Source organism: Hyaena hyaena, unplaced genomic scaffold (assembly GCF_003009895.1).
Source record: "Hyaena hyaena isolate Hyena2069 unplaced genomic scaffold, ASM300989v1 scaffold_418, whole genome shotgun sequence".
Lineage (NCBI taxonomy): Eukaryota > Metazoa > Chordata > Mammalia > Carnivora > Hyaenidae > Hyaena > Hyaena hyaena.
Genome location: NW_024081051.1, coordinates 848,063 through 870,121, shown reverse-complemented (window position 1 = coordinate 870,121; position 22,059 = coordinate 848,063). Strand labels below are relative to the sequence as shown.

Sequence of the window (22,059 nt, the reverse complement as noted above, 5' to 3'; positions counted from 1 at the left end):
CCGTTATTTTCTTTGTGCCCAAGTTTGACATTCTTACTTCCATTTCCCTCTGGTTGCATTGCACTCAAGCCGGGTGGGGCTACTTGCCTTTCTCTGCAGCCATCATGTACTTTCACTCCACCATGCTTCGCCCTCTGCCTCAACCATGCTCCCTTCTGCTGTTGTCAAGGGACCCCTGTCCTCTTTCAAAGTCCAGTCTGTAACTCATGTCCATGTTGGGAAGCCGAAGCAGGTCATGTGACTTCTCTGCTTGAGTCCCCTCTTCTTTTTAAGGGGGAGCCCTAATAGCCCCGTCCTATAGCTGTGGGGGGGAGTCAATGAAAATGCACTTCAGGGTGATGTCTCTCACTGAGAAGACTCGGCTCATTCCCTTCCTTCTCCGTACACTAGACACTTGCCTTCCTGTGGAGGTTTTGCACACCCTGTGTGCATGTGGTTGCCACCATCTGTCTGGCTGAGCACAGGAATCTATCGCATTAGTATTCTGTCAGTGGTGCCTAGTCTAGTGCGTGTCGTATCCCCATAAGCACTTGATAAATAGTTACTGAAATTTCTCAGAGACATAAACTCAGTGATTTCGTTTAAACAGAAGCATCTCAAATTTCTTTCAATCACGTACACATTTCTTTAAGTGACTCCAAAGCTTTTTAGATTCTATTTCCTTTTATAAAATGCATTTAGAAGATTTCACCACCAGCAGACCCACACACGCCTATATTGCGTTAATCCCTTTAATGGGTCAGTGCAGAAGATGGAGAAGGGAGGACCGGGCTGCAGAAACACAGAGGTGAGGACACCAAATCTGTGGGCGTGGGATGATTGCTGGTTTGTGATTCTCCCCTGGCCTCTGGAACTTGTTGAGTCAGCAGGATTGTATGGGCAGTGGGAAGAAAAGACCTTTACTTTTCCTCAGAGTGAGAGCCTCACTCATTCCAACACTGATATGTAGATAAAAGAAGTTCCCAAACTCCAGATACCCTATGTGTGTCTACTGTATACATTTCTTTAATGCAGTTTTAGAATGGGCTTTCATGCTCAAGGTATTGTAAGTTGTGCATGGAATATATATACTTTTCAGCATTAAAAAAAACAGCAATGACTAATCCCAGTCATAAGAGAATTCACTTTGTGTAACACACACACACACACACACACACACACACACACACACCATCTCTTTGGAAATGGCATATTAAAAAGGGCAGTAGAATTTTCATTGTTTATAAGGTTTTGAGGTTTAATAAGCTGGGTTCCATAAAACCCCTAAAGTTCTGAAGTAAGTTTAAGATTATATTTAAAAAACTTAAGTTGGTAGAAACAGCTTCCACAAAGCCCATGTGCTGTGTGCTTTGGAACTAAGCTCAGATCTGCGCTTTCTTGGAAATACATGGACATACTGCCTCTATAGAAATAGCAGCCAGAACTAAAAACTTTCATCAGGAGAAAGAAAAGAGTATAGTTAGACACAGAAGAATATAACACATTGTGCAAAGAGTTCCAGTAACGATTGTTTAGTTAAAACGTGTTGCTTAGAAATCCAGTTATCCAAAGTTTATATGAGGATAATGGCAGAGTAATAGAAAAAGTGAAGAAGGGACGTATTCACTTATTGGCGGAAAAAACCAGGAAGGGGTGAAATACAGTGCTCTTGAACACTTACATTTGGAAGTACTCTTTGCAATGAACAGAATAGTTCTGATTCTAGGAAGCAGAAACAACTTCCTGGGTGTCTTAAGATTTGTGGGAGGCAGGGTTTTGTGGTAAGTGACAGTGTTGAGGTGTTTGAGAGAAGAGGTGGAGCGAGGCACTCTATGTCAAGAAAATTTATAGCTGCACAGAAACCCATGGGTCTCAGGGTCAACATCCCTGAAGAGCCCTATGTAAAGTTGAGAGCGACCCCGACAGTATATCATTGTGGGAGCCCACAGTGTGGGAGGCAGCAGCAGCAGCAGCCAGGAGATGATTGTCGAGGGCACAATCTTCTGGCTAGTAGAAAAGAGTATTGTGGCGGCGCCTGGGTGGCTCAGTCAGTGAGGTGGCTGACTTCAGTTCAGGTCATGATCTCATGCTCGAAGGGTCATGAGTTCGAGCCCTGCGTCGGGCTCTGTGCTGACAGCTCAGAGCGTAGAGCCTGCTTCAGATTCTTTGTCTCCCTCTTTCTCTGCCCCTCCCCTGCTTGCATTTTGTCTGTCTCTTTCTCTCAAAAATTATAACATTAAAAAATATATAAGGAAAGAATATTGAGTTTTTTGAATAAATCACACAGTGGACATAGGGACAAGATAAAACGGTGATGCTAGGCTGTACTTAGACATCTTTTGGCCAGAAATCTTTAAAAAATTGTTTTAAGTTTATTTTGAGAAAGAGCAGGGGAGGGGCAGAGAGAGAAAGGGAGAGAAAGAATCTGAAGCAGGCCATACTGACAGTGCCTGGGGCTTAAACTAACGACCTGTGAGATCATGACCTGAGCTGAAATCAAGAGTCTGATGCTTAACCCACTGAGCCTCCCAGGAGCTGCGGCCAGAAATTTTTTTTACCTGAAGGCAGAATGTGTGAGAAACCGTTGACCTGCCTTCCTGATATAAGTTACCTCCCTCAGGATTTCAAGGAATGCTCATTTAAACTCTGATATAAACAAAAAACAAGTGGAAAGGAAAGAAACCCTAGGAGAAAGCGATTCTGCAAGTTGAAGCTGGCCTTGGGCAAAGCTCAGAGTGTGCTTGGCCCGGGCTCTTGTCACAAGGAAGCGAGGATTTAGGACTGTTAGGAAATCCTGATACAAAAGGAACTGTACCCTGGGTTAGACGGACACGTTACATGTGAGGCTGCTTATTTACAGATAACAGGAATGTCTTCGGGGTCTTCACATCAGGAGCTAGGAACTTTTCAAAAATAGGAGTAAAACCAAATGCAGAATCTGCAGGCCAATAGCTTTGATGGTCTTTTTTGGCCATGTTTTATTTTTTTTTTTTTTTTACAAATAGTTTATTGTCAAATTAGTTTCTACATAACACTCAGTGCTCATCCCCAAAGTGCCCTCCTTCATTTGGCCATGTTTTAAAAGGCATTATTCAACAGGTGGCTTATGAAGAACCATGAGGCAGCATTCTGTTTTCTAGGATTAAGTCATGTCATGTCGAGCTTCTCATCCTAATCACATTGCTGCTTTTCTCTTTTCATTTGGGTTGCTAACCTGGTACCACAGAGGAATGCAAAACCTTTAACAAGCATATATGCCGGGGTGTCCTGTGAACAAGTCAGGAAAGCGTAGTGTGCACGAGCGGACAGGTGTTCCAGGTTCGGTGGCGAAGGGGCTATAACATCAGTCTGGCGACGGACCTCTGGGGGTTTGAGAAGGAGCCCGTTGTTGGCCATATTCTGTGCGGTATCATCATCACTGACTTTTTTTGAGAACATAACATGCTGGTGAAATGTTCTAATGACATCAGGCTCTTAGGAATATCTCCTACATTAGATGTTAGAATCTGGGTTTGGAAAGGTTTTGATCAACTCGAAATGGCTCAGATGTAAAAAAGTGAAATTTCCGCAACCAAAAATCAAATCCTGTTCTGAGTTCCCAAACCATAATTGTATGAATGTAGGAGAGAGATGTAGCATGAAAGTAAAGCCTATGGAAAACGATTTCGGAAATTTAGGTAGTTTAAAGGTAGTGTACATCACTAGGAGAGTGTGGCTACCACCAAATAATAGAATCCGGCTACATCGGTAGAAGGCAGATTGTTCAAAACCAGCTCGCTCCTCAGTCCCCACCTGGTCAGACCTCACTGGGCCTGATCTATGCAGTCTGGGCACCTTGACGTAAATGGAACATTGTTCTAGGGGAGATATGGCATTGGAGGAATGTCCAAAAGGGCTGAAACCACAGAGGCCTTCAGCAAGGTGTGGTTGCTGTTTATAGGTGGCTGAAAGGTGTTACGCAGAGAATTAACCAGGCCCCTTGGTGAGCGCAGGTTTCAGAGAGGTGAGATGAGGAAGTGCAGTCTGGGTGTGAAAATGGCTGTGCTGAGTTTCCTTGCAACTAGGAAGGGGTGAGGCGGAGTCACCCCTGTCAGGAATGTCACAGAGGAGATACTTGGATATCCAAATCTAAACACCAAACATTTAATTCAGTACTTTCTTTGTGTCCTGCATTTTACTAGATACTGGAGCCAAAGATGGCATCCAGCTCTGTATTTTCATGATTCTAAATGAGCCAAGAATGTGTGGATAAGGCTGGAGTGTGGTTCACGAAAACTAACACTCTTAACTAGATTTGTGCAGTCCAACACAGTAGCCACTGGCCATGACTGACTATTGAGCATGTGAAATACAGCAAGTCCAAACTGCAATGAGCTATAAGTGTAATACACGTCTGCATTTGAACAATCAGAATAACTTTTTATACTGATTACATATTGAAATAATAATAGTTGGGATATATTGGGTTAAGTAAAATGGATTCTTAAAACTAATTCTACCTGTTTCTTTTTACTTTTTAAAATGTGGCTACTGGGAGGTTTAGAGCGTGATTCACACATTTCTCTAGAAAGTGCTCCTCCAGAATTTAGGTTTTAGAGCTAACCTAACTTATACACGTGTGATCTTTCTCTTCTGTTTATAGACCTGAGAAGATGGCTAAACTCCCGGTGATTCTGGGCAATCTAGACATTACAATTGATAACGTTTCCTCAGACTTTCCTAGTAAGTGTTAGTTCTTTGTAATAACCAGACAAAATTTTGTTTGGTTTTTGCTTCAACTTGTTTGTTGTTAATTTTCCAGATTATGTCAATTCATCGTACATTCCCATGAAGCAATTTGAAACCTGTAGTAAAACTCCGATCACTTTTGAAGTCGAGGAATTTGTGCCCTGCATACCTAAACACACTCAGCCTTACACCATCTACAACAACCACCTGTACGTTTATCCTAAGTACTTGAAATATGACAGTCAAAAGTCTTTTGCCAAGGTGAGCGCAAAGATCGAGGTTTCAGTTTTGAGATTAATCTCTCTTGGGTTTTGGCTTCTCATATTCTTTTATAAACATTTACATTTTCTGGCTTGTTTTGCCTTATTTTCTTTTTCTTCTTTCTTTAAATATTGCTACAGGCCAGAAATATTGCTATTTGCATTGAATTCAAAGATTCAGATGAGGAAGACTCTCAGCCTCTGAAGGTTTGTTTTTTTATGTATGTTCGCATTTTTCTATTTTAAAAGTGGACTTGAGCGATAAATTGCAGAAAGAAATTTATAACTGACACAAACGTGAAGATATGTGCCACCATAATATACCACCAGATGGGCTGAACCTTACAGAATAGGGAGTAGATGAGTTCTTGCCGTTCATTGACTATTTCTGTTTTGTTACAGCTCTTTAAGGATGCAAGTTTCTTAGGCTTGTTCAGTTCAGTAAACAAATCATGTGTGTGGGTGCTAAGAATTTTTCTTAGTATTGTATTAGTATATTGTATTAGTATGATCGATAATAGGAATAATAGTAAGGAGATTAGTATGATTAGCATATTGTATTAGTATGATCGATAATAGAAATAATAGTAAGGATAGATTGATATTTATTATAGTATGATAATAATAACAGCAGTAGATTCTTGGTGATGTTTATTGAGTACTTAGTATAATCCAGACTCTACTTTTAGAGCCTTAGAGGTGTTAAACTCCTTTAATTCTCCTAACAGTAATTTTTAGATGAGAGTAATGCACAGAATTTAAATAAGATTGCTTAGGGCTATGCGTTAATGGCACCGCTGTTCAAACCCAGGTAGTCTGGCTCCACAGCCCAAATTCTTTCCTGTAACGAGGTGAAGATGACTTTCCAAGAAGGGAAGGAGACAGAGATGTAAAGAAGAATATAATAATCATTTTTGCCCCCCAGAAAAAGAAATTCATGGTTTACTGAGAAAGCTGGCCAAAGAGAAAAAGCTCCTGGCACATAGAAGGTCCTGAAATGATTTTTTGTCAAAAGTGAATAATTAGTGTAAAAAATGCTAAGGGAACCCAGAGGAAGGAGTTCATCATTTCTTGACGGACACGTGGAATGTGGTCCACATAGAAGGGAAGGCCGTTCAGACAAGGGACCGCATGAGAAAGGGAGCCATGGGCAAGCCCGTGTCTAGTTACAAGGCGGGTGGGGTGCTGGGAGGTGGGCCGGACGTGGGTGGGACGCAGGAGTAAGCGGGTGGAGGGGTCTGGAGTCTCTTAGGCAGAAGAAATCCATCCATCAGAGGTGGTTATAGGCTTATGCTGTAGGAAGGCCTCTTTACACCACATCTGAGTTTAATTTCTGACCCTGTTAATTAAATACTGGTGCTTTTCTCTGCTAACTCTTGCTTTAGTGCATTTATGGCAGGCCCGGTGGGCCAGTGTTCACGAGGAGCGCCTTTGCTGCGGTTTTACACCATCACCAAAACCCAGAATTTTATGATGAGGTAAGTGAGGAGGCTTTCAAGGGAAATCCCAGTTAACCAGGTTTAAAGAAAACTCCAAGTCCTTTGCTTAGTAAAGCAAAATTCAAGAGAAACTGCATACTGTGCTGGAATTACAGTGCGAGAACTAAATGCTGAAGTATTTATTTTACATCATCTTTTCTAATTACAAAAGTAACATTTATTCTAAAAACTTGGAAAAAGCACATCATAGAAAAGGAAAAGTCATAAAGCTCTCCTCTATTACTACCACAATTAATATTCTGACATACTTTCTTTCAAATTCCCACTTAAGTATAGTTATGTTTGTTGGACCCGAGAATCTTTTTTTCTTATTATTGGGTTTCTTTATGTAGAATGATAATGTAGTTCATTAAAACTATTATATGAATCCTACTATTTATTAAAAATTTTTTAATGTTTATTTTTGAGAGAGAAAGAGAGAGAGGGAGAGAGGGAGGGACAGAGAGAGACACGTACAGAATCCAGGGCAGGCTCCAGGCTCTGAGCTGTTGGCACAGAGCTCGATGTGGGGCTTGAACTCACAACCAAGAGATCATGACCTGAGCCATAGTCAGACACTTAACCGACAGAGCCACCCAGGTGCCCCTGTATGAATTCTACTTTCAAATGTTCTATCCTGGTTTTTCGTCATGCCTCGGCTTCGTTAGGTTAATGTAGTGGTGTTGATGTCACGTGTTTTCTAGTTCTTTATAGAGTTGAAATACCAACTCTGCCATTTCTGGTCAGTGAATGTCTTGGTCTGTTCAGGCTACAGCAGAACCACAGAATAAGTAGATAGGAAACAGCAGGTATTTATTGCTCATAGTTCTGGAGGCTGCAGTCCTAGATCAGGGTGCCAGCATGGCGTGGTGAGGGACATCCCCAGGTCACACACTTCCCAGTTGTACCCTCACGTGGTGGGATGGGCAAGGAGACTCTGTTGGATCTCTTTTAAGAGGATTAATTGCATTCATGAGGCCTCTACTGTCATGACCTAATCTCCCCCAAAGGCCACACATCCTAACACCATCACCTTGGGGGGTTAGGATTTCAACATACGAATTTGGGGGTGGGAGTGGGGACACACATTCAGACCCTACCAGTGCGTTATGGATCCATTTCTTCTTTAGCACAGTTTCTGTTCTTTGAGTTCTTTGACTGCAAATGTCCATACCAGTTTGGAGACCTAATGCATGTTTGTGCATTGGGTGACACGTGTGCCTGCTCTTATTGGGAATTTTCATTGTTGTAAAATATTAGCAAGACTGTTATGTGGTCTTCTTTGCAGATTAAAATAGAACTGCCCACCCAGCTCCACGAAAAGCACCACTTGTTGTTCACGTTCTTCCACGTCAGCTGCGATAATTCGAGTAAAGGGAGCACGAAGAAGAAGGATGTTGTTGAAACACAAGGTTTGAGGTCTTATCATTCCTTTGATTGTCTATAACTTACATAGTAGGTTCTTAAATTTTTATTTTATTTATTTTTTAAGTTTTATGTATTTATTTTAAGAGAGAGAGGAGAAAGCATGTGCGTGCAAGTGGGGAAAAGGCAAAGAGAGAGGGATAAAGGGAGAATCTCAAGCAGGCACCACACTGCCAGCACGGAGCCTGAGGGGCTCGAACTCACCAACTGTGAGATCATGACCTCATGAAGGTAGCATGCTTGGCTTGTATATGTTAGCTTTTATGAAAGATCTTTTCAGAATTGTAATCCCAAAGAGGCCAAAGTACATTGTAGACAGTGCTGGGCAGAGACGAGATTTGGGGCCTTAAAGATCAGGCAATTTAGTAGCCCTGACTTTCTTTCACACGTGTTCCAACAACCTGCAGTGAAATTTTTTGTGTTTTGTTTCAACAGTTGGATATGCCTGGCTTCCTCTGCTGAAGGATGGAAGGGTAGTGACCAGTGAGCAACACGTTCCTGTCGCAGCCAATCTCCCCTCTGGCTACCTTGGCTACCAGGAGCTCGGGATGGGCAGGGTATAGAACATTAAGACTGATTGATTCCCGTACCTTCAGAAAACATGAAAGATCAACTAATGCAGGAACAACACAACAAAGTGCACAGTATTTTTGCTGGTCCCAACAGTTTGGTTTTAGTTACTCATTTTCAAGTAAACGCAAGCCATTGGAAGTCAGTGCTATTTACAGCACAATCTAGAATTATAGTTTGGGCATTTTATAAGTCCTGAACGAGCAACACCTCAGCAGGGAATGGATACTTAAGAGATACCGGATGAGGTAGAAGTTTTTTGCTGCAAACCAGCCGTGCTCAAATAAGGAGGTGTTCTTAGAGTCACACAAACTATTAGCATTTGTCTTTCTACTTAGAGTAAATGTAGTAGCAACTCTCGCCACAGGGTAGCCCATTCTGATACCTTTGCTGATCCATTAAGGCCTGAATTTTCTCAGATTTCTCCAACCGGTTAATTGATTTTGCAGTTTGTTTAGTCATCTTAAATTTTATAGATTTCAGTTTTATAACACACTCAGATAAGGTCTGCTTCATTTTCGTTTTGCATGGCTTTTAATATTTCTCAGCATTGAAGTAGTGCCAAATGTGGGTCCATGTTATAGACAAATGGTTAAAATATTCCAAAATCGGGGGAAATTCTGTAACATTCAGTTATAATTCCTAGTCTGAACGTAAGAAAAATGGAGAATTCAGAAATCAAAATAAGCACACAGAGGACTGACCCTTTACCCCTGTAGGACGTCTTACTGTCCCATTTGCTGGACAGTCTTCTGCCATCCCTATCAGGATCCTGAACTCCAGTTTGGTTTAGTCATTGGTGACACAGGATTCTTTACCTCTCAAACAGGCAATAACTCCTACAGCTGCAATTAAACGGTAACAGAAAATCCAGTAAGGAAATCATTGTACCCCGGGAAGAAACTGGGGAGAAATTAGCACTGTTTGCATTCTTGCAGCAAGCCAGCCATAGCTGTTGAGTCAATGACGCTGTTTGGGCCTATGACACCTCATCAGTCCCCTCGGTGAACATGATGTTTGAAGCCAAGATGGCTAATCTGTTGGGATTTTTTTCCCCTTCCATGTTTTTTCTAGCATTATGGTCCTGAAATTAAATGGGTAGATGGCAGCAAGCCACTACTGAAAGTTTCCACTCATCTGGTTTCCACCGTGTATACTCAGGTGCGTGCTGTTCGTTAGCATTAACTAGCAGTGATTGCTCAGTGAATGAATTTGCATGATCTTTTTGGCCAAAAAACAAAAGAAAATCCTAACTGATATGTTATACATACATATAAGGTGCTCATATGTACTGACATAAATGAATAGTACAAGTAACGTTTCTCAACTACTTCCTCTTTTGTTGGAGGATCTTTGAAATCTTTTAAAAAATTTTATCTCTCTTGATGTTTTCATTTTTATAGGATCAGCTTCTTAGTCTCTGAATAAAACATGCATGCTGTAAGAAGCAGGTACTCCTGTTTCCACAGCATTATGCTAATAGGCCTTCTTTCTTTCTCTTCTTTTTTTTCTCCTAGGATCAGCATTTACATAATTTTTTCCAGTACTGCCAGAAAACCGAATCTGGAGCCCAGGCCTTAGGAAGTGAACTTGTAAAATACCTTAAGGTATCAGATAGCTTTCTTAGTAACCCCTTTTTAATGAGATTGGAGTGGGTTGGGTTTTCCGTTTGCTGGCGAGTGTTATTCTTACCTCTTGGGAACCTTATAAGGATGCTCTTATCTAGATACTCTCAGGTTGATAGCCTCTCTGTGGTTTTAGATGGTGGCAAGAAGCTGCCTCAGAAATAGGACAGCTCGAGAGTGCTGTACGTCAACTCTGCCGAAATTAAAATAAAAAATTTAATTAAAAAAGAAAAGAAATAGGACAACTGATCTGCCTTCATCCTTGTCCCACATGTACTGTTTTTAGGCCCAACTCAAAATACATTGTTCTCTGCCTAGAAAATCACTCACATACGCAGGCCTTGTCCGCTGAGTGCTCACTGGGTGCAGAGCGCAGGGACAAGCACATAAGAAGCAGGGACTTCAGTCCCGCCATTAAGGAGTGTGTAGCTAACTGGAGGAGATAACACAGCCTTGGAGAATGTGTGCCAGGTGGGCAGAAACAAAGCAGAACAGAACAGAAAACGTGTGAACAACCCCAGTGCTGGGCAGGGGTTCGAGGCCCCCAGCATCATGGGACAGCAGTAGCAAAGTGGTATTTCTCTAGGGGAGTTTTATCCAGAATGTGGTTCAAGGGGAACATTTTAAAAAAAGGAAAGTAGTTCAAAGAGCACCTGAGGCCTGGGGGCAAAATACAAGACATATGAGAAATGGGATATGTTTGCTTGATTTCAGCAAGGAAAAGGGAATGGGGATTTCTGAAGCCACTTCTTTGCCAGGTGCCCTCTCTCGTAGCTCGTAGAGAGCCATATGAATTTAAGAAGAGCTTTTGTATTCATTTTCTATTGCTGCTATAACAAATGACTGCACAGTTGGTAGTTTCCAACAGCACACCTCTGTAGGCTGAGTTCCTTTCTGGAAGCTCTAGGGTGAATCTGTTTCTTTGCCCTTTCCCAGCCTCTGAAGGCTGCCCTCATTCCTTTGCTTGCGATCCCTTCCTCCATCTCAAAGCCCATCCTGTTGCATCTCTGACCATTCTTTCCTTAGGCACATCTCCCTGACCGTCCCCTTCTGCCTCCCTCCAATTTAAAGACCCTTGTGTGATGACTTCACACCCACCTGGGTAATCAGGAGAGTCCCCCTATCTTAAGGCCAGCTGATTAGCAGCCCAGTTCGTTCCCTTTTGCCATGTAACATATTCACAGGTTCTGGGAATTAGGATGTGAACATCTTTGTCCCTTATTCTGCCTGCCACTGCCTCCCATTGTTTTTGATAGACTTCTCCATCCTTATTTGGAACTGGGTGGAAGTTTGTGGGGGTTGATCTACTTTTAAGAAGAAAACGCAAGTGCCATTTCTTGTCCTTAGAGCCTGCATGCAATGGAAGGCCACGTGATGATCGCCTTCTTGCCCACCATCCTAAACCAGCTATTCCGCGTCCTCACCAGAGCGACCCAGGAGGAAGTTGCCGTCAATGTGACACGGTGAGAGAGGCAGAGAGGCAGATACTTTCTTCCCTTTCAGTCTGTCCACATCTGGAGCGTGGTCGTACATATCTGGGATGCTAGTGTGTGTTGACCATTCTATTTAAGAAATTTCTGTTGATCCCATGTGTAGGGACCCCATCTAATTCCTCGTTTCCTTGTTTCTTGTGGTGCCAATAGCATCATCATTGTTCTACTACTACTGTGTAATAATGAAATGTGTTCATTTTCACATTACTATTCATTGCTTTATTCATTCCTGTGGTGTGTAGGGTCATTATTCATGTGGTTGCCCAGTGCCATGAAGAAGGATTGGAGAGCCACTTGAGGTCATATGTTAAGGTATGTAAAATAAACTGTCCCAATCACATAAATCTGTGGCTCTCCAATTTTCCTTCTAAGGACTCATTTTCTAAAAAATCTAGTTATTTTCGGGGTGCAACTTAATATCTGTGCTTTCTCTTCTATACCTAAAAGCCAGTGCTTGTACCTAAATGAGAGGAAGTCCAAAGAGGGGCAGCCATTCATTTATTTACTTAATTTTATTTTTTCAACTACGTTTCTCTTCATGGGTTTTGTAAATAATGATGTGGAATTTTAAAGAATTTTAAGTCGCTCTAGGTAGGCCTTTGGTATAGCCTATTTTCTTCTTTTTTATTTTTATTTTATTTTTTTTAATGTCTTATTTATTTCTGAGAAAGAGAGAGAGACAGCTTGAGCAGGGGAGGGCCAGAGAGAGAGGGAGATACAGAATCTGAAAAAGGCTCCAAGCTCTGAGCTAGCTGTCAGCACAGAGCCTGACACGGGGCTCAAACCCACAAATTGTGAGATCATGACCTGAGCCGAAGTTGGGTGCTTAACCGACTGAGCCACCCAGGTTCCCTTTCTTTTTTTTTTTTTTTTAATGTTTATTTATTTTTGAGAGAGAGAGACAGAGACAGAGACAGAGTATGAGGAGGAGAGGGGCAGAGAGAGGGGGAGACGCAGAATCTGAAGCAGGATCCAGGCTCCAAGCTGTCAGCACAGAGCCCAATGCAGGGCTTGAACCCACAAACCACGAGATAATAACTTGAGCCAAAGTTGGATACTTAACCAACTGAGCCACCTAGGCGCCCCATAGCCTGTTGTCTTCATTTTTCTTTTTCCCAACAAAAATTTTCAGTAAAACTGCTTCTCCTGAATGAGAAGGTTAGCTCTGGCCACCATCAAATTAGATAACTTTTTGGGACGGCAAGAGATGTCATGAAGTTGAATATCAACAAGTTCTTCATTTATATAACACAGCTCCGTAAACAGAGCAGCGGTTACCCTTCTGAAAAGTTACACACACGTTCTGTTTAGTCTTAGACACCTCTGTAGATTATAGCTGTGGAATCAGCCCCCCAGGTCAGATGACACATTCCTCCAGGTCCTTGGGAGTGGAGTCGTGGGCTGGCGGACCACTGACCTGAGCCAGGTGGTTTCCGTACCGATGGGTTCCCTGAAGGAACCCTTCCCACTTCTGTTTCCACCCCTTCCTCTCCCCGCCTGCACTTGCACGTGGGTCCCTGACCACCAGCCCCCGAGCCTCTCCTGATTTCAGCCCCCCTCAGATAACTGGGGCATTCAAGTATCTCTCCCTTTTCTTCAAAGTATGCGTACAAGGCTGAGCCGTACATTGCTTCCGAATACAAGACGGTGCACGAAGAACTGACAAAAGCCATGACCACAATTCTCAAGCCTTCTGCCGACTTCCTCACCAGCAACAAACTACTTAAGGTATGTCAAGGGGCCAGGGTTGCTCTGCAGTGTGGAAACGGATGGGAGAAAACCCAGAATGCCACAGCTAGACCAGTTCTCTGTCCCTGTGTGCTTTTAGAGACCATCACACCCCCTGAAAAGGGGTGAAGAGTTAGTTCTCCAGGAGCAGCTTTGCTGCATATACTTGGGCTTCTGTCGATTCTGCAAAATATTGCCATATTCAGAGTTTCGTGGGCTCTGAAGTTTTAAGGAGTCATTATATTCAAATGAGCGGAGGACACAGAGTTAGAGATTACAAAAGCAGCCTCAGCAGCAGGCGGGCCCAGCCGAGAGGGAAGATCACAAATCTGACCCAGTGGTGCCTCTTAGAGGCTTGCACCCAGTTTCCTTCCTGGGAGGCAGCTACCTGTTGTTGGACACGCGAAAGGGGAACCCAGCTGCCTGCCACTCACCTCTGGTCCCATAATAGTTTATTTACTGAGAGGTTCAGCCCCATTTTGGGGTCACACCTGTTTTGTGTCTATAACATTGTCAGCCTAAGAGAGTAAACATGTCACATTCTAAGTTGTTTTTCTTACCGGGATCCTTTTTATTTTTCATTTAGTATTCATGGTTTTTCTTCGACGTTTTGATAAAATCCATGGCTCAGCATTTGATAGAGAACTCCAAGGTTAAGGTATGTCCTTTTGTATCGGGGCTCGTGTGGTGGCTCTTAGGGAAAAGTCTTTTCATTGTGTTTGTAGCCAACGTTCATTACCGCATTCTGTGTGCCAGTGACAGTGCTGTTCTAACGGCTTTCCATGTAAGAAAGCACTTTATTCCATGCAGCAAAGCCATGGGCTCTAATAAAGTTCTATCCCTCATTTTATAGACAAAGATACTGAGGCCAGAGCGAGTTCCTTGCCCAAGGCCACGCCGCTGGCAAATGAAGGTGGCCAGATCTTGAGAACAATCTGCCCCCAAAGCTCACTCTCCTGAAGCATGTGTTAAAACTCCAAAGTCTTTTCCTTTGAATAGCTCAGAAATCTTCAAGTCTGTTGAAATTAGAGTAACAGTTTAAGCATTTATTTTGAATGTAGTTAACCAGTCTTCATCATTGTAGACCTTTCTTGGGGACTTAGCTGAGAGTGTCTGATGCTACTGCATGTCCTCAAGGCAAGGAATGGACTCTGAGATAACTCATTCTCCCCCCACTCGCTGAGGTGCCTGGGTGTGTGTGACACTCTGGGTCCCCATGTGTCCTCTCTGGACTGATGCCTGTCTAGGTGTGACCAGCTATTTCTAGCTGGCCAAGGCTCAGTGTAGATACATTTTTGTAAGATTCTAATGGGCGGACACAGTGGCCAAGTCACCGGGTCCGTTTCGAGATGTGCAGCCTTTTGGAGTTGCCGTTATGACTCTGAATTCTCTCTGCATTGCAACTGTGCAGACGCAGGGCGTTGAGTCCCGTGGGACCAGGAGGCCCTTGGGCAGGGAGCAGGTCGTGGTGCCCAGCGGCCTCTCACAGTGAATAACGGGAGGGGAGGGGAGCCACAGGAAGGGAGGGTGAAGTTCTAGGCCGCCTGGACCAGGGATCCAGGCTCTGGGAGAAAGCCTTGGGAGAGGCTGCTGGATTTTGTCAGGCAGAAGGTTGGCGGCTCAGCACCAAAAACCACACTTCCCTCTAGTGGAGCAGGCGCCAGTGCCCGACCAGGTGGTTTCCTTTTTATTTTTCCCTTCTAATTCTGGTTTTAGTGCCCAGGGAGATGCCAGATGGAAGTGGGCCCTGCTTTCCACAGAGTAATGCCCAAGTAAATCATGCCAGAACAGCCTGCCAAGTAAAAACCTAGCAGATTGTCTGCTTGGCAGTATGCAGCTCAGCTCAGCGTGTGTGCACGCACACACACACACACACACACAGCGCATGTGCACACACACACATGCATGCATGCACGCACACGTGCGCACACCTGCACGCTTGCAAACACATATTCATGAATGCATACACATGCATGTGCACACATACACTTACACATGTATGCACACACACAGGTCATTTGGATATAGCAACTTTCTGGTAAAAACGTTGTCAACGTGCAGGATAGGCTGTTGGCCTGTCTTAGTTTGATTGGGCTTCCATAGCAAGTACCACAGCATGGGGGGCTTTAACAATAGAACTTCATTTCTGCAAACTTCTGGAAGCTGGATGTCTGACATCAGGATCTGTAGACTTGGTTTCTGAGGCCTGTCTCCTTAGCTTGTAGACGGCCATCTTCTCCCTATGTCTGCACATCATCTTCCCTCAGTGTGTGTCTCCTCTTCCTGTAAGGACATCAGTCCTGTTGGATTAAGGCCTGCTTTAATGACCCTGTAGTGACTTCATTACCTCTTTAATTTTTTTTTTAAATTTCTGAGAGAGAGAGAGACAGTGTGAGCAGGGGAGGGTCAGAGAGAGTGGGAGATACAGAATCTGAAACAGGCTCCAGGCTCTGAGCTAGCTGTCAGCACAGAGCCCGACACAGGGCTCAAACCCACGAACTGTGAGATCATGACCTGAGCTGAAGTCAGACGCTTAACCGACTGAGCCACCCAGGCGCCCCTTCGTTACGTCTTTAAAGACCCTGTCTCCAAATACAGTCAAATTCTGAGAGATTGTGGGTTAGGACTTCAACATATGATTTTTTTTTTTTTTAAGAGAATGGAGGAGAGGGGGGTAGAGAGAGAGATTGAGAGAGAGAGAGAGGGAAAATCATAAGCAGGCTCCCTGCTCAGCACAGAGCTGGGCATGGGGCTTTGTCTCATGACCTCAGCCCAAATCAAGAGTCAGATGCTTAATTGACTGAGCTACCCAGACACCCCCAACATACAAATTTTAGACATAATTCAGTCCATAACAAGGCCCCACTAGATTTTTCATTATTTTTGATGCCAAATATATAATCACTTCAGAAAGATTGGTGGCTTGATTATATTTAAACATAGAACTGATTTGTTCAGAAACTATTCATTGAGAGCCCTTATTTACATGGAGGCTCAAGGGTTACAAAGTTAAATGTGGCGTGGTTTGTGGCCTCACAGAGAGATTAGCTGGTAAAGTGCCCAAATGGACCACAGGAGGGATGGTCAAAGAAGTAATGAACGCTTCTGAAACACCCACAGTAGTATAAGTACCACCAATAACATCTTTCTCCAAGAACTGTGATAAAAAATTTTAATAGAGTAATTAAATGGCATCCGGTTTTTCTCAAGGTGCCAAATTAAACCATAGAATCTCAGGGATGGCAGGGACCTGGTCCAGCTCATCCCAGATGCCCCAGAGGTCGAGGTGGCGTAGAAACCTGTGAGGTGCCCTGCCTGGGGTCGCATAGCTGAGCAGAGCCAAGAACTCGTCCTCGAGCCAGAATCTGCCTCTCCCAGATGTTCTGATGTTTCCAGCCTTGTAACCTGATTCTTCTAGCACCTCTGGGAATGTTTGTTTCTGGAACTCTTTAGAATAGACTGCTCAAATGCTACCATACGCAACCTTGTCTGTACGTTAATTATGTCTTGTTCCTAAAACAATATTCAGAGAGTTTTTAGAAGTAGTTTGTTTCAAACTTGTTATCCAGCATAAAAAGAAACACTGGCATCCAAAAGGAGAAAGCTTAACCATAAGATAATTTACTATAAAAAGTTTCAAAATACCTACTTACCACTTTGGAGAATTTAACATTTCACTTTTAGAGGGTTTTCCTCTGGCTTCTTCCATGTCACCCCATCCGTGCCATTTCTTCCATGAGTCACACATTATTGATCTAGGAGCTTCTCCCATATTTTGAAGCCTTTATTCATTTTGCTTCATATGTTAGAAGTCATGAGCTTTATGCGTTTGAATTATTTTCTTTATTTATATCTTAAGAGTTGTATGTCCTAGTCCCTGATGTTCTGAATTTAGGGAACAGGTTCATATTCACCACGCCTATGCCATTTGTGATTTCCAAAATCATGATCAAATTCTCTCAGAGTTTTTATAATTTTAGACGGACGATAATTAGTAGAATCCAATGTGTTTATAATCCTGACGCTGATTTCCCCCACCTCCCATGAGTGAGTCATTCTTTAAATGCCAAGACCAGACACACATTTGTCTTGTAGGAATACGTGGGCCACAGATTCATGTAAGAACCAGATAATGCTTTCACTGTAGCTGAAAGTGCCCTACCCAAAGAATATTCAGCATCAGTCAGCATTTGGAGGCATAGTCTATGTTGAGCTGTGGCCTTCGGTGTGTACTCTTGCTGTTAATGGGCTCACTCCATCTGGTGTGTATTTACACAGAGGGATAAATTTGATGCTGGTAGGCTTGCTTCTAATGCTGCATTCTTGCTGAAGACGGAGGTGGCCAGGTGTGCCCCTCCCCAGCCCAGCAAGTCACACTACACGTTGTTACCTTTGCTGAGGAAGGCTGTGAATGAGAGCCTCCCTTTGAACTAGCATCTAAAATAAGCAATTTCCTCACTACTGCAGATGGACCTGCAGAGCTCGCATTGATTACATATGACCATGCCAGACTCAAGTGCTCCATAGGTGACACGTGCTTGGAATTTACAATTAGCAGTTTTCAAGGAGATTGTAAAACAGACCTCATCAAGGCCCACTAAGGAGTTCCCAACTCTGAACCCCACTCTGTGTCTGTGCTTGGCACATTTTAGGTGTTTCTTTTCTGTCACTTATATTTAGCAGCTATAATTTCAGCAGACTCTTTTTGAATTTCCTCTCCTCCCACATTGAATCAAGCCAAATTGCTAGGGTCCCACAGGTGTACTTCAAGGAAGTTGGAAAACGTGGCATAGGATGGGATGAGTATATCACTTTAGTTAGGTGTTCAGCCTTCAGCCAGTTTTTTTCTGGCTTAATTGAGCAATGAAAGCGTGTTTGCTTGAAAAGTAGGCAAAGAATGGGATGATTTCTGTTTTAGATGGGCTTCCTGGACTTCCCCTCAACTGTATTTGTAAACACTGTAAACGCGTGATAGCAGAATGTACAGAATGTCAGTACCTGTACTTCTGTCCATGAGCACGTGTTTGGAGCACTCGTTTGCTGTGTACAGAGCACTGAGGAGATCTGCAGGTGGTGTAGATGGTACATCGTCAGCCTTGAAGTTGATGTGGTGCTGGGAGAAAGAAGACATTCGGCCCGGGCACCGTTAGAGCACAGGGAAGAAGGTGTATGTATGAGCTCCAAAATGGTAGATCACTGTGGAGGTAGAGGTGGGTCTTCTCCTGGGCCTACAAGGCTGCCACGTTCAGGGGGAAGAGAATGAGCATGAGGCAGGAGAAAGAGCTGATGCCCAGGTAAGGCCAGGAAAATGAAGTTTATTAGCTAATAGTCTTATTTAGTGTCTCCTTGAGCTGTAACGTAGCCTCTAGAAAAGAGTTCTCTAGCCCCTAGGAAGTAGAAGATCAGTAAGGAAAAGAGAACCAAACGTTTGAATACCACTGTGACCCCCTGTACATGAAGCAGTGATTTGGGCAGCAGCCACTGCCGGGGCCCAGACAGGATGCGTAGGGCATGGTGGATCCCGTCGCTGACGTCTGCAGACGCGGCTGCTCGCGGTGGGGCTCACAGGGTCCTTCGCAGCACAACCGAATGTGGCTCATCAGGGAGATGCCACTCAGGCCAGGGGTCGGGTGGCAGAGCTGAGTAGCCAGCAGAATGGCACAGCGGTGTGGGGCCCACAACAGGGTTGGGTGTGCAGGGCACGGCAGGATCGGAGGAGGCTGATCTGGCGTGGCCAGCTGCCAGGCAGGCAGGCCCCACACTGGCAGCGTGTGTCAGAGGAGCAGATGGGGGTGGCTGGGCCGCTGGGGATGCTGCAGCAGCGCTGAGAGGAGAGCCCACAGAAGGCAGGGTCAGGAGTAGGGGTTTTGTTTGGTTGAGAAGCCTCTTAGTGTCTCAGTGTCCTGTCCTCCAAGCAAGCGCTCATATACTCGCCACCTTGGACAGCAGCCCATCATCCTCAGTCATTTTCTTCCATTTCAGCGTATAGTAATCTCCGTAGAAACATCTAGTTACTTTGGTCTTTATCACCTGTAGATGTGTCTTTCCTCACTGTCGTTGCCAAATCAGGACTCTTGACAATAGCGGTTTGTCACCACATGGAGAGCTCCGTTTCAGGCTGCAGGAGGGCTGAGTTGACCTCATCACCAAGCAGCATTGGTGGTTGGTTGGTGGTTAATGATCCACCGTTCATCACCACATTTTCTTTCTTTTTCACAAAAACCTTTTATTATAGAAATTTTTAAATAAACATAAAAAGGAAAGAGAATAGTTTCCTGAATCTCCTGCCTGAAGCTCTGTCACTCCTCTTCAATAGTTATTGGCATGCCACCATTCTGACTTTATATAGCCACCTCTACACTTATTTTAGAGTATTTTAAAAGCAGTTATCAAGTATTTTATCATTTATTTATATATTCTTAATATTTTTAATGTTTATTTTTGAGAGAGATACACACAGAATGCCAGTGGGGGAGGGACAGAGAGAGAGGGAGACATAGAATCTGAAGCAGGTTCCAGGCTTGGAGCTGTCAGCACAGAGCCTAATACGGGGCTTGAACTCACAAACTGTGAGATCATGACCTGAGCCGAAGTCAGACGCCTAACGACTGAACCACCCCAGTGCCCCAGTCATTGTTTTTTTAAGTTCGTTTATTTATTTTTGAGAGAGAACATGAGTAGGGGAGGTAGAGAGAGAGAGAGAGAGAAAGATTCTCCCAAGCAGGCTCCATGTTGTCAGCAAGGATCCCCACATGGGGCTCGATCCCATGAACTGTGAGATCATGACCTGAGCCAAAATCAAAAGCCAGACACTTAACTGACTGAGCCACCCAGTCACTCCTATTTTATCATTTCATCTGTAAAAACTCCAATTTGTTATCTCTAACAGATGAAGCCTTTAAAAAAGATGTGAGCCATGTACCATTATGACGCTCAACAAAGTCAGTGACATTTCTTCATTATCATTTGACACCTTGTCTGTATTCACTTTTCTCCAGGTGTCTCTGAAATGTCATTTTACAGTTGGCTGGTCTGAGTCAGGATCTAAACATAGTCTGCACGTTGCTTGTCATTGGTGTGTCTCTGAAATCTCTTGGGATTTTCAAACTGTTCCTTGTCATTTGTTTTTTTAATGCAGTGTCTTTGTTGAAGAAAGTGGGCCATTTGTCCTGCAGAATTTCTCACACTGTAACCTCGCAGTGTTATGTGACATGGTCCTTTGCCCCCTGTGGTTCCTGTAAACTTGTGGTGAGGTTGAGGCTCACTTCGATTTAGGTTTGGTTTGCTTTCTAGCGAGGATACTTCATAACCCATACTACTGCATCACATCGGGAGGCATACAGTGTCTGGTTGTCCCATTCTTACTTTGATAACAGTGACTAATGGGTTAAGAGGTACCGGCCCTGTCCATACATTATAGAGTTCCCTGTCCACTTTTAATGGCTTAAGCAGCCATTGACTAAGACCCATTATGAAGGCCTCAGCTATTTCTTGAGAGACCTTTTTTCAGGAGACAGCATTTGGCTGTCGGGCAGTCATGTCTGGCGGCTCATGTTGGCCTTGCCTGGAGTCCAGGAAGCTGATCATCTATTGAGGCTGACACCTCAGGATATAGAGTTACTGGCTGTACATATGGAATAAAATCCCTTTGGAATTTCTAATTCTACTGTTCTGTTTTTGAAAGACAGTAAACTTCAAATACTTTCTATTATTGATCCTTCCCTCACTGGGTTCTTCAGTTTATATAAGTTTACAAAGATTGTCTTATTATTGGTTTGAGAATTAAGATTATTATAAAGCTATTAATATTTCAAAATTCACAACAGGTTGTGGGATTTAATGCATAAAATAATGCATGCTTTCATGTCAGAAATACCTAGATTTCAGTTCTAGTTTTAGAAAATGCCATTTCTTTGGTTTGGCTGCTGCAAAAACCCACAAAATAATGGCTTAAATAAGACAAAAGTTTCATTTCTCTCTTTTGGAAAATTATAAGCCAGTAGGCAGCTCTGAGAGTAGGGGAGATTGTCCCCCAAGGTCATTCAGGGACTCAAGCTTCTGTCCAGTTATCCAGCCCAGGTGTTAACCTCATCTGCATGGCTGAAGAGCTGGCCCTCATTCCAGGCAGTGGTAAAGGAGACTTGGAAGGCAAGCAACCCCTTTTATGGACATGGCTGAGAAAGGCACATGGCCTTCCTCTTACAGCCCATTGACCAGAACTCAGTCACATGGCCGTTCTCTGGCCTCAGGTTACACTGGGAAATACAGTCTCTAGCTGGGCAGCAGCGTGCACCCATGAATCCCAGGGGTTCCTCCACTAAGAGGGAGAAGGAAAGGAGGGACACTAAAGTTTAGGTAGTACTTAGTGAGTCTCTCTAAGCTTTGGTTTTCTCATTTGTAAAGTGGCGATGAAAATACACCCTGGTTATGACTGTTAGAACCATACCCATGAGTGGATAAATGTCATGGAACATCTAATTCAGTCCCCTTCACATTTCAGGCTCTTAGTAAATTGTTCCATTTATTGGGCATGTGGGTGGGGAAACAAAGCATCAAAGAGCAGAAAGAACTTGGGCCTTGAACTCACAGTAGATCTGGGTTGGAATTTTTGTTACTTGTTAGTTATGTGACTTAAGACATATCTACCTGGCCTCTCTAACCCTCTGTAAAATGAGGCTTAGCATGTTCAAGAATTGAATGAAAAACACATAAAAATATATACTAGGGTGATGCCTGATGGGTAGAAAATACACAGAGCATGATAGTGAATTGC

At 43.5% G+C, this 22,059-nt stretch overlaps 1 protein-coding gene across 10 annotated transcripts in view; it reads left to right on the top strand.

Moving 5' to 3' along the window:
* DOCK9 (dedicator of cytokinesis 9) overlaps positions 1-22,059 on the top strand; it is a 290,243-nt gene that overhangs the window by 191,440 nt on the left and 76,744 nt on the right. For all 10 annotated transcript variants that reach the window (XM_039252519.1, XM_039252516.1, XM_039252512.1 and 7 more), the window contains exons 16-27: positions 4,622-4,701; positions 4,781-4,968; positions 5,109-5,174; positions 6,353-6,445; positions 7,734-7,857; positions 8,306-8,427; positions 9,515-9,601; positions 9,958-10,047; positions 11,413-11,528; positions 11,801-11,870; positions 13,161-13,286; positions 13,873-13,944. In XM_039252519.1, coding sequence (XP_039108450.1) covers positions 4,622-4,701; positions 4,781-4,968; positions 5,109-5,174; positions 6,353-6,445; positions 7,734-7,857; positions 8,306-8,427; positions 9,515-9,601; positions 9,958-10,047; positions 11,413-11,528; positions 11,801-11,870; positions 13,161-13,286; positions 13,873-13,944 — 1,234 coding nt within the window. The remainder of the gene's footprint in view (positions 1-4,621; positions 4,702-4,780; positions 4,969-5,108; positions 5,175-6,352; positions 6,446-7,733; positions 7,858-8,305; positions 8,428-9,514; positions 9,602-9,957; positions 10,048-11,412; positions 11,529-11,800; positions 11,871-13,160; positions 13,287-13,872; positions 13,945-22,059) is intronic.